Source organism: Amblyraja radiata, chromosome 12 (genome assembly GCF_010909765.2).
Source record: "Amblyraja radiata isolate CabotCenter1 chromosome 12, sAmbRad1.1.pri, whole genome shotgun sequence".
NCBI classification, from domain to species: domain Eukaryota; kingdom Metazoa; phylum Chordata; class Chondrichthyes; order Rajiformes; family Rajidae; genus Amblyraja; species Amblyraja radiata.
This window is the reverse complement of record NC_045967.1, coordinates 41,724,536-41,737,619: the sequence shown is the minus strand read 5'-3', so window position 1 is coordinate 41,737,619 and position 13,084 is coordinate 41,724,536. Positions and strand designations below refer to the sequence as shown.

The 13,084-nt window shown below is 43.0% G+C and overlaps 1 protein-coding gene across 7 annotated transcripts in view; it reads left to right on the top strand.

The window, feature by feature from the left end:
- dlg3 (discs large MAGUK scaffold protein 3) overlaps window positions 1–13,084 on the top strand; it is a 418,354-nt gene that overhangs the window by 214,742 nt on the left and 190,528 nt on the right. For all 7 annotated transcript variants that reach the window (XM_033030629.1, XM_033030632.1, XM_033030628.1 and 4 more), the window contains one exon: window positions 5,406–5,459. In XM_033030629.1, coding sequence (XP_032886520.1) covers window positions 5,406–5,459 — 54 coding nt within the window. The remainder of the gene's footprint in view (window positions 1–5,405; window positions 5,460–13,084) is intronic.

Below are 13,084 nucleotides of genomic sequence, written 5' to 3'. Positions count from 1 at the left end.
AGGTGGCATCGATTGTGTACACACGTCATTCTAATGGTCCATTTAAATAACCTATTCAGAATAAGAAATAAAGAGTGCCATAGTGTCTCCTGGGATGGAGGGCTTACTTTTTTGAGGGTTTTGAGCAGTTTGTTTAGATGCATATCATATTCTGAGCAGTTTTCCTAATAAAGTTGATGCTGAGGGAATATTTCCCCTTAGAAACATAGAAACATAGAAAGTAGGTGCGAGAGTAGACCACCAGGTCCGTCGAGCCCGCACCGCCATTCGCTCATGGCTGAACACTAAACAGACACACTTACCCACAAACAGTAGACACAAGACACAGAACACAAGACACTACCCTCCCCTTTATACCGCTATCACCCCTCTCCACCCCAAGAACCTCGTGATCTCCCGGGGGAGGCAAAAAACCGGATAAAAACCCAGGTCCAATTCGGGAAAAAAATCCGGGAAATTCCTCTCCGACCCCAATCCAGGCGATCGACACTTGTCCAGGAGATCACTCAGGTCTTACTATACTAACCATACCTAGGTCCATATCCCTGCCCTCTCCCCGTAGCCCCTTATCCCCTTGGCAGCTAAAAAACCATCTATTTTAGTCTTAAATATATTTAAAGTTTCTGCTTCCACTGCTCCCTGGGGCAGTGAATTCCATAAATTAACCACCCTCTGGGTGAAGAAGTTCTTCCTCATCTCAGTTTTAAAAGAGCCCCCCCTTATTCTGCAACTATGTCCTCTAGTTCTAGTTTCCCCGATCATTGGGAACATCCTCGGTGCATCCACCCGATCAAGGCCCCTCACGATCTTATATGTTTCAATGAGATCGCCTCTCATTCTTCTAAACTCCAAAGAGTAGAGTTCCAGCCTACTTAACCTTTCCTCATATGTCAATCCCCTCATTGCAGGAATTAATCTTGTAAACCTTCGCTGCACTGCCTCCAGGGCTAGTACATCCTTTCTTAAGTATGGACCCCAGAACTGTACACAGTATTCCAAATGTGGTCTCACTAATACTGTGTACAGCTGCAGCAAGACCTCCGTGTTTTTATACTCAATCCCCCTAGCAATAAAGGCCAAAACTCCATTGGCCTTCCTGATTGCTTGCTGCACCTGCATACTAACTTTTAGTGATTCATGTACTAATACCCCTAGATCCCTTTGCGTTGCATTACAACGCAGCTCCTCCTCATTTAGAAAATAACTTGCCCTATCATTTTTTTTCCCAAAGTGAATGACTTCACATTTATTAGTATTAAATTTCATCTGCCAAGTTGTTGCCCACTCACCTAGCTTATCTATATCCTTTTGCAGACTCTTCCTATCCTCCTCATCCCCTACTTTTCCTCCCATTTTTGTATCGTCCGCAAATTTTGATATATTACACTTGGTTCCCTCCTCCAAATCATTTATATAAATTGTGAACAACTGGGGTCCCAGCACCGACCCTTGCGGAACCCCGCTAGTTACCGGTTGCCATCCCGAGTATGAACCATTTATCCCCACTCTCTGCTTCCTATTTGTTAGCCAATCCTCTACCCATGCTAATATATTACCCCCAATCCCATAATTTTTTATTTTTAGCAATAGTCTCTTATGTGGCACCTTGTCAAAAGCCTTTTGGAAGTCCAAGTATACCACATCCACCGGTTCCCCTTTATCCACCCGGGTTGTTACTTCCTCAAAGAATTCGAGCAGATTCGTTAAACAGGACTTCCCCTTCACAAAACCATGCCGGTTCTGTCCGATGAAGTCATGTTTATCCAAGTGCCCCGTTAGTGTTTCTTTAATAATTGTCTCTAACATTTTACCCACCACCGATGTTAGACTAACCGGTCTATAGTTACCCGCCTTCTGTTTACTTCCTTTTTTAAATATAGGTGTTACATTGGCCATTTTCCAATCCACTGGGACCGTTCCTGCCTCCAGGGATTTTTGGAAAATTATCACCAATGCATCCACAATCCCCACCGCTATCTCCCTCAAGACCCTTGGATGTAATCCATCAGGCCCAGGGGATTTATCCTCCTTCAGTCTCATTAATTTCCCTAATACCACCTCCTTGGTGATCTTAATAGTATTTAGCTCCTCCATTCCTACCGCCCCCTGTTTATCCAGCGTTGGAATATTTTTTGTGTCTTCTATGGTGAAGACTGATACAAAATACTCGTTTAATGCCTTTGCCATTTCCATGTTCCCCACCAACAACTCTCCAGTCTCACCCTCCAATGGACCAACGTTCACCTTAGCCACCCTTTTTCTTTTTATATAGCTATAAAAACTCTTACTATTAGTTTTTATGTTGTTCGCTAAATTCCTTTCATAGTCTATTTTCCCCGTCTTAATTAATCTCTTAGTTATTTTTTGCTGACCTTTAAATGCTTCCCAATCCTCTACCCTCCCACTATCTCTGGCTACCTTATATGCCCTTGCCTTCAGCCGAATACTATCCTTTATAGTTTTACTGAGCCATGGCTGACTGTTCTTACCCTTACCCCTTTTTTTCTTCATAGGAATAAATTTTTCTTGAAGGTTATACAGTATACCCTTAAACGTACACCACTGCTCATGTACCGTCTTATTCTTGAGTCTGCTATCCCAGTCAACTTTGATCAGCTTGTGGGAAAATCAAACAAGGGGGCAAGGTTTCAGTAGCGATGATGCATTGAAGATAGAGATGAAGAAGGATTTCATAAAGGATTGTGAATCTTTGGAATTCCATACCCCAAAAAGCCATACCTATTAAAGACAAGCAAAACTTTAATCTACACGGGAGGCTAAGGTTGTGAGGAACAGATTAATATAATAATAATAATATATTTTATTGTCATTGCACGTCAGTGCAACGAGATTTAGTATGCAGCTCCAACCGATGAAAAAGAAAAGTAAAATAAATAAATAAGCTGTGTGTCGTGACCATCCGAGGGAGACAGTCCAGGGGGGGTGGGGGACACTCAGCAGGGCCGGTTCAGAGCCGCTATAGCTCTTGGAATAAAGCTGTTTCTGAGTCTGGAGGTACGGGCGTAGAAGGCCTTGTAACGTCTGCCGGAGGGAAGTAGTTCAAACAGTCCATTACAGGGGTGTGATGAGTCTTTATGGATGCTGACGGCCTTCCTGAGGCACCGTGTGTGGTAGATGCCCTCCAAGGCTGGTAGCTGTGTCCCAATGATCCTCTGCGCTCTGTGGACGACGCGCTGAAGAGCTCTCCTCTCCGCCTCCGTGCAGCTGAGATACCACACAGAGATGCCATACGTTAATATGCTCTCTGTGGTGCAGCGGTAGAACGTTGTCAGCAGCTGTTGGGGCAGACCAGTCTTTTTTAATGTCCTCAGGAATTGCTGTGCCTTCTTGACCAGCGCAGCGGTGTTGGTGGACCATGTGAGGTCCTCTGAAATGTGAGTGCCCAGAAACTTAAAGCTGGACACTCTCTCCACACTTTCCCCGTAAATGGAGATTGGGGCGTATTCTCCATTATGGGACCTCCTGAAGTCAATAATCAGCTCCTTGGTCTTGGAGGTGTTTAGTGACAAGTTGTTACGTGTGCACCAGTCCGCCAGGTTCTGCACCTCCGCCTTGTATTTTGTTTCATCACCGTTGGTGATCAGCCCAATCACTGTTGTGTCGTCTGCAAACTTCACGATGGTGTTGGTGTCGAATGCAGGAACACAGTCGTGAGTGAAGAGGGAGTAGAGCATGGGGCTTAGTACACAGCCCTGTGGTGTGCCGGTGCTCAGGGTGATAGTGGAGGACAGGTGCGGGCCCAGTCTCACTGCCTGCGGTCGCTCCGTCAGAAAGTTCAGGATCCAATCGCATATCGGCGAGCTGAGGCCCAGCTGGTGGAGTTTGGTGGTGAGCTTGGTGGGGATGACTGTATTGAATGTAGAGCTATAGTCAACGAAGAGCATCCTCACGTACGTGCCCTGTCTGTCCAGGTGAGTCAGGACAGTGTGAAGAGCCAGAGAGATGGCATCCTCTGTTGATCTATTTGCCCTGTATGCAAATTGATGAGTCCAGTGAGGCAGGGATGCTGGATTTGAAGCACTTCATTGGGATTGGAGTTAGGGCAACCGGGCGGTATTCGTTCAGGTTGGTGACTTTGGACTTTTTCGGCACCGGCACTATGGTGGCTGTTTTCAGGCACTTGGGGACCATTGCCAGAGATAGAGAGAGATTGAAGATTCTCGTGAATACCTCCGCCAGCTGTACAGCACAGTCCTTTAGTACCCTTCCCTGGACTCCATCCGGGCTTGCAGCCTTGCGTGGATTGATCCTACGCAGAGCGCACTGTACCTCCTGAGTGCTCAGTGTTAAGGCCTGTCCCTCCGCCATGACCGGGGTTATTCCACTCCTGGTGGTGTTGCCAGTTTCGAACCGGGCAAAGAAGGTGTTCAGTTCGTTGGCCAGTGTGATATCACCGTGGGGGCAGGCGGGGCTGCTCTTGTAGTCAGTGATGTCCCTGATTATGGAGCTGGTCAGTGTGGACACAGTGGGGACGCAGTGGGGACGCAGTTGACCGAAGGACCTGTTTCCGTGCTGTATCACTAAACTAAACTTAACATTTTGCATTGGGCTACGAAGCCAGCAAAATAATACATTTTTTTCCTGTCAAAGTCCGAAAGCATGGATTATTGGCCCGCCATATCCACAACAACATCATGCACTTACCTATCCTGATCCCAGTTTAACTCTTGCTTCCCCATGAAATCCTGCCTACCACAAACTGACTTTCTTGTCATCCATTTGCACAAAGAACAGTTTACAGTAGCCAATTAACCTAACAACCAAAGGTACACAATAAAGCTGGAGAAACTCAGCGGGTGCAGCAGCATCTATGGAGCGAAGGAAATAGGCAACATTTCAGGCCGAAATCCTTCTTCAGACCCCTAACAACCTAACAACCAACATGCTTTTTGGCACATGGGAGGAAACTGGAGGATCAAGTGGAAACCCATATGGTCACTGGGGCAATATGCACATTTTGCACGACTGCATTCAAGGTCATCATATGTGGAGCTGCGAGGCAGCCGCATTAACTGCTGCACCATTGTTTCTCCCATCAGTTTCAACTTCCAAGTGCTGGACCTCATAGAAATGTAAAAATTAGCAATTTAAGTTTTAGTTTTCAAATATGAGATGCAAATTTGTTAAAAGATTTTGTTGGAGTGATTCATTGTTAGTGTGTGAAAGTTGAATCTGCTAGTCTGTTGACAGATATTTCCACACTTCTCTACGCCTGATTGCTTGTCCGTGCTGGTTAGGTTGGTGTGTCTCATGGTGTTAGGTTACACTCATTTGCTGTACATTTCAGCATTAAACACTACACTAGTGTCATTACTTTTTTAGATGTTTTTTAGAGTCTATAAACTGATTACGGTGGAATCAAATTTTATTTTGTGTTTTTACAGGCAAACCCTCCTCCCATTATTGTGAATGCTGACTCCATGGATACTGGGCCTTATGTAAGTAGTTTGCCTTTATTGCCTATATTGTTTAGAAGTCACTGTAAACTGATGGAAATGGCTGATGACACTTGAGAATGGTGAGGCTCAGTCAGTCATTTTCTTCACATTGTATTCACAATACATTTCTTATGATGGTACTACAGGTGAGTATTATGATCTGTAACATGGTGAAACCATGTTAATCTGAATCTTTGCAATGCTTACTTAATTATTACCACAAAATGTGTTCCGAGAAAAATTGATTGCATTGGCACTCATGAACGGTCGTCTGTAGATCACTGCATTATTGTGCATCTGCTGCTCACTAGAATAGAAAAGCTCTAAAAAAAAAAGTATTCAATAGAAATTATGATGGCACAATATTATATGCACATTTATTGATTTATAATGCTTCAGATACGAATAGGAATCTGCCTGTCACTAGTGTGGGGAGACCCTGTAGAGGAGCAGGTACATCTACCCATTGTAACATAATTCAGCAAGTAGATAACTGGTCAAAGAAGATTGAGATTGAGAAGATTGAAGATTGGAACTGGTTACGTGAGCATCAGTGATGCAACTGGGCAAGAAGATTGATTAGCTATAGATTGAGCAGAAGTGCTGAGCTAAGTAACTCTTGGCCAGGTTGAGGGGTGAACATTTTCCTATCCTTGTTTGGTTTCCTACAGCAGTTTTTGCACTGTGCTGATCCCTGACCCTTTATCCATCCCAGAATCCATTCAAAATAAGAAATACAGGCAGCCATAAAGTCTACATTTCTGACAACAAGCTTTGTGATTATATTTAAGCAATCAATTCAGTTCATAGAAACATAGAAAATAGGTGCAGGAGTAGGCCATTCGGCCCTTCAAGCCTGCACCGCCATTCAATATGATCATGGCTGATCATCCAACTCAGTATCCTGTACCTGCCTTCTCTCCATACCCCCTGATCCCTTTAGCCACAAGGGCCACATCTAACTCCCTCTTAAAACTGGCCTCAACTACCTTCTGTGGTAGAGAATTCCACAGATTCTGTGTAAAAAATGATTTTCTCATCTTGGTCCTAAAAGACTTCCCACTTATCCTTAAACTGTGACCCCTTGTTCTGGACTTCCCCAACATCGGGAACAATCTTCCTGCATCTAGCCTGTCAACTCCTTAAGAATTTTGTAAGTTTCTATAAGATCCCCCCTTAATCTTCTAAATTCCTGGCAGGTCATGTGTTTATATTTATATAATGGTATATGGACACACTGATCTGTTTTGTAGTAAATGCCTACTATGTTCTGTGTGCTGAAGCAAAGCAAGAATTTCATTGTCCTATCTGGGACACATGACAATAAACTCACTTGAACTTGAGGTCAAGTACATTTGAGGATTTGGAATACACTAATGCTTTGTGTGAAGGAATACAGGGAAATGGCTTTCTGCATTGTTTTTTATTATATGAATAGAGATTGCTAACAGATGGCAGGTGGAAAAAGGTGTTCTGAAATCATAGGTCCATAATATACATGTAAGTGAGGAAAGCCATTCTGCATATATTACGTCAGTTTTCCATAATACTGGATCCAATTATTTCTTAAACAATTCCAGGTCTTTGCTGTATCCCCCCCCCCCCCCCCCTTCCCCCTTACAAATAATAACATCCTGTATCAGTGCTAATTTTGCTTTTCACTAGTTTGATTCTGTGATCTTTAAATTCTCTGTCAATTTTAAAAGTTTTCTTGTTTAATTATACAATGCAATTGATTCTCTTTTTTAAACTGATAAGATCATTTCTCTTCTCAGTTACCTCCATCATTCTGAAGAAAAAAGTCTGTCTGACTAACTCAATACTGAAACATTTTTAATTGATTAAGTTGAAACTCGTGAGTTTGAGTGCAACGGATGTTTTACAAAATATTAACTCGATGTTGACTTCAATCAATTGCATATCCATTTGCCGACGGAAACCTTGAAAATGGATTTTCCAAAACTCAGATATGCCTTTTTTCCAGTAAGCCATCCCAGAGATAGTGTTAGTCCTACGGATCTAGATGATTAGAAAAGGGCCTAGGGTTCCAGTAAACATAGAAACATAGAAAATAGGTGCAGGAGGAGGCCATTCGGCCCTTCGAGCCAGTACCGCCATTCATTGCGATCATGGCTGATCGTCCCCTATCAATAACCCGTGCCTGCCTTCTCCCCATATCCCTTGACTCCACTAGCCCTGAGAGCTCTATGTAACTCTCTCTTAAATCCATCCAGTGACTTGGCCTCCACTGCCCTCTGTGGCAGGGAATTCCATAAATTCACAACTCTCTGGGTGAAAAAGTTTTTTCTCACCTCAGTCTTAAATGACCTCCCCTTTATTCTAAGACTGTGGCCCCTGGTTCTGGACTCGCCCAACATTGGGAACATTTTTCCTGCATCTAGCTTGTCCAGTCTTTTTATAATTTTATATGTTTCTATAAGATCCCCCTCATCCTTCTAAACTCCAGTGAATACACGCCTAGTCTTTTCAATCTTTCCTCATATGACAGTCCTGCCATCCCAGGGATCAATCTTGTGAACCTACGCTGCACTGCCTCAATCACAAGGATGTCCTTCCTCAAATTAGGAGACCAAAACTGTACACAATACTCTAGATGTGGTCTCACCAGAGCCCTACACAACTGCAGAAGAACCTCTTTATATACTGAAATCCTCTTGTTATGAAGGCCAACATTCCATTAGCTTTCTTCACTGCCTGCTGTACCTGTAAGCCAACTTTCAGTGACCGGTGTACAAGGACGCCCAGGTCTTGAGCACCTCCCCCTTACCTAACCTAACCCCATTGAGATAATAATCTGCCCCCTTGTTTTTGCCGCCAAAGTGGATAACCTCACATTTATCTATATTATACTGCATCTGCCACGCATCTGCCCACTCACTCAACCTGTCCAGGTCACCCTGCAACCTCCTAACATCCTCTTCACAGTTCACACTGCCACCCAGCTTTGTGTCATCTGCAAACTTGCTAGTGTTCTCCTAATTCCCTCTTACAAATCATTAATATATATGGTAAACAGTTGCGGCCCCAACACCGAGCCTTGCGGCACTCCACTCGCCACTGCCTGCCATTCTGAAAAGTACCCGTTCACTCCTACTCTTTGCTTCCGGTCTGCCAACCAATTTTCTATCCATGTAAACACCCTACCCCCAATACCATGTGCTCTAATTTTAGTCACCAGTCCCCCGTGCGGGACGTTATCTGAAAGTTTAGATACACTACAACCACTGGCACTCCTTCATCCATTTTACTTGTCACATCCTCAAAAAATTCCAGAAGATTAGTCAAGCATGATTCCCCTTTCATAAATCCATGTTGACTTGGACTAATCCTTTTACTGCTATCCAAATGCCCCATTATTACCTCTTTAACAATTGACTATTGACTAATAATTGACTAATAATTAATAAAAGATACACAGTTATAGCCCATTTTATTCTTGCACAAATTTATTTTCCACAATGGAATAAAATCTTCCCATTATCGTGATGGGAGCAATCCAACAGGAGACAGGCTCTTATCATGATAATAGGAAGATTTTATTCCTGCATATGGCTGTCCTGCACATGTGCCCAATCCTGTTTTGCTCCATCTCATTGGAAAATGGTTGCAATGTTTCAGCTGTGCATTCTGGCCTCTGACAGACTGATGACTCAGCATTGAAGCTTATTCTCACAGTTGCTTCCTCCATCTATAAAATGATCTTACATGTACCGTTATAATTTTCCTCCACACGCAATAAATAACATTCAGCATTTCCATTTCTAATCTTTACCAGAGTTATTTATTTCATAGACTAGCATTCAATAAAATATATCCTACTCCTTGACAATTTAGGTACAGGGCCATCTTCAATGGGCATTTATAGGCCTTTATCATAGCTATGGGCATGGGCTTTGTTTACACCTTACAAACGTATCCTGGCTGGAATGGCCACATTCTTTAAAGTGCCATCTTGCTACTGATAGATATTTAACCTGCCTCCCCTAAACAATTAATGAAACATATCAGATAGTTTTGCCTGATTTTCTCATTTCCAGTCCAATTGTTCCTGTAACAAAAGTATAGAAAATACGGCTTAAACTGTTTTCTGTGGTATTTGTTGTACGTATCGAACAAGGGAAAGTTTACTCTAGGTTTTCATTATGCTCTTATCTGAGTTTGTAATTCACCAGTATTTCCTATATCTGTTATCCTACCACCAGCAACAATATTGCCTTCCCCTTCTTGTATATAGCCATCTTTTTCCATTCTGTGTCCTCACCTCAGGTTTCAACAGTGTCGTCCACCCTCAGGAGCTTTTCCTCTCATTCAATGTACAGGATAAACAGTTGAGTAAGTTTGTATCTCACACGCTTGCCAATGTATCTGTCACAAATACAAACGTTTTCACTGCTCAACTTTAAGAACTGCATTCTCAATTGCCTTCACGTTGCATCACAGTCCTGTTGCTCCCCCCCTCCCTCCCCCACACTAAAACAAGTAACATCAGAAACTTGATACCAGTATAAATGTCTCCTTTTGTATTTCTGCTTGCAACGACAAATATCTATTATTAATAGATCACCCTTCATTGAAGGAAGTAAAATCCATGGCAACTTCTGACAGAGAGCAGTTATATGGCACATTAATTTCTTACAGAAATGCTGATACTTATTATGACATATCTCCAGAACCTGTGTATTTATGAATTTTCTCAGGAGGCAAAGTTTTCCTCTGGCCAACTTCATGCATGGTGCTTGTTTGCTGTGGTTACGTTGGCAACAGGTACAGAATAATTGCATGTTCAAATCCCACTGGCGTGTGAATTATATCATTAACCTCAACATATTCAGTTCAATGAGGTGATTGCCTTCCCGGACCAAGGGTTACACATTTCGCCCAAAAGCACTCAAATGCCACAAGTCATTTTTAACCTGGAGAAAATAATGTACTGAGATTTTGGTCTCTAAAACCTTCTTTTTCCATCAGGTAGAAGGCCGTAAGATCAGGAGTTTATTCATTCCATTCACATAATGCAATGTTTTTTATGCTATACAGAACTATTAAAATGTAAGTGAAAAGCTGATTGTGTAGGTTGTATGGGTTGCTATTTTTGGTCAGGATTCACCATGCATGTAATCTGCTCACGCATGAAGGTGCCTAAAAATGTGCAGTGGCAGCAACAGGGTACAACGTAGGTTTGGACGTCACTCAGTTAAGATCGATTTGCCAACCGTACGGGATGCTTAAGCAAAAGCAGGTTTTCATAATGAGGTTACTTTCTCCACAAGTTAAAGGGATGCTGCCTTTCCTGCTCTGGCTGCACAGAGTTTGAGACCCTAATCCTTTTGCAGCGGATCTCTTTTTAATTTTAACAAGCTCCTCCAATCTAGCATTGCCCAACACCCCTTCTTCCTCTCGCCACACCTCCACACCCACCCCTCACAACCCCATGGTCTCACCAAGCCAGTCCTTATCATTTCCAACATCCCACATCTCCTCCCTCACTATAGCTCCTAATCTTTCCTAATTGGTAGACCAGTCAATATATTCCAGTAGAGGAAAATTTCCATTTTGCACACAAAGTACACATGACCAATTCTATTTCACACAATTACATAGTAGAATATTATAACGGAATATCAACTAGAGATGTGACAGCTGCACTAGTGCTACATTTGCCAACGGTTTAATATTGCTCTGTGAAGAACAATTTCCAAAGTTCAAATGTTCAAAGGTCAGTTTATTGTCACGTGTACCAATTAAAGTACAGTGAAACTCGAATTACCATTCAGCCATGCCAAAAAAAAGCAACAAGACACACAACTAAATAAAAGTTAACATAAACATCCACCACAGCAGATTCCCCACATTCCTCACTGTGATGGAAGGCAATAAACTCTTATCTTCTTCCTCTTTATTCTCCTGTGGTCGGGGCAATCGAAGACCGCAGACGGGGCGATCGAAGCTCCCGTGTCGGGGCGATCGAAGCTCCTGCAGAGCTGCCAAGTAGTACGGATTTTCCATTTTTTGTACGGAAAGGCGATAAGAATACAGACGTACGAATTTGCTTTGTATAATACGGATTTTTTTTACATCGGCCCGACTTCCTATTTCATCTTGTTGCTTAAAAAATGCAAGGATATAAAAAGTCATACTGTAACTCTAAAAAATCATGGCAGGTTAAATCTATTAGTATTTTAAATTTCAAGATCTGGATGATTATTTTTGTAAGCATTGATCTGCCTATCCCGCCTACAGGTTTATACAGCACTGTCAGTTTAGCGCTATGGGCTCTAATTATAGCGCTACCAGCTGGAGCGCTATTGCCTTTACACATAGTGCTATGGGCTTTACACATAGCACTATGGGCTTTACACATAGCGCTATGGCCACAGCACTATGAGTCACAGACTGTTCGGGGAGGGAGAAGGAGCGAGGGAGAAGGAGAGAGGGAGTGAGGGAATAAGAGAGGGAGGACAAAAAAGGGAAGGAAAGGGGAGGAAGAGAAAGGGAGGGAGGGAGGGAGAGAGGGAGGGAGGGAGAGGGATGGAAAGAGAGGAAGGAGGGAGAGAGAGCGAGGGAGGGAGGTTTCCAAAATGGCTTCTACATCAGCATCTGGTGCTAAAAGCAGGAAGCAGCCGTTCAAACAGAAGTATACAAAGAGATGGCAATGAATGCACTGTCAAGTAAGGTGCGTAGAAGACATGTCAATTGGTAGCAAAGTTATGCATTCTTGTACTCTTACATGACCGCACATAAAAAAACATTTTTTTCAGCAAAATGGCACCGTGTATAAACATAGAAACATAGAAAATAGGTGCAGGAGTAGACCATTTGGCCCTTCGAGCCTGCACCGCCATCCGATATGATCATGGCTGATCATCCAACTCAGTATCCCATCCCTGCCTTCTCTCCATACCCCCTGATCCCTTTAGCCACAAGGGCTACATCTAACTCCCTCTTAAATATAGCCAATGAACTGGCCTCAACTACCTTCTGTGGCAGAGAATTCCACAGATTCACCACTCTCTGTGTAAAAAATGATTTTCTCATCTCGGTCCTAAAAGACTTCCCACTTATCCTTAAACTGTGACCCCTAGTTCTGGACTTCCCCAACATCGGGAATAATCTTCCTGCATCTAGCCTGTCCAACCCCTTAAGAATTTTGTAAGTTTCTATAAGATCCCCCCTCAATCTTCTAAATTCTAGCGTGTTCAAGCCGAGTCTATCCAGTCTTTCTTCATATGAAAGTCCTGCCATCCCAGGAATCAATCTGGTGAACCTTCTCTGTACTCCCTCTATGGCAAGAATGTCTTTCCTCAGATTAGGAGACCAAAACTGTACGCAATACTCCAGGTGTGGTCTCACCAAGACCCTGTACAATTGCAGTAGAACCTCCCTGCTCTTATACTCAAATCCTTTTGCTATGAATACTAATTTCCTCAGCAAAATACAGATTTTCAGGTACTAAAACACTGAAATGCTCTGACAAAACTTGGCAGCTCTGCTCCTGCGGCTTGGAGCTCATGAAGTCGGTCTCTAACCAGGGACCGTGAGCTCCACGAAGTTAAAGTCTAGGGCTGACTCAAGTTCTCCCATTTTACCCAGATAGCAATTCCTGT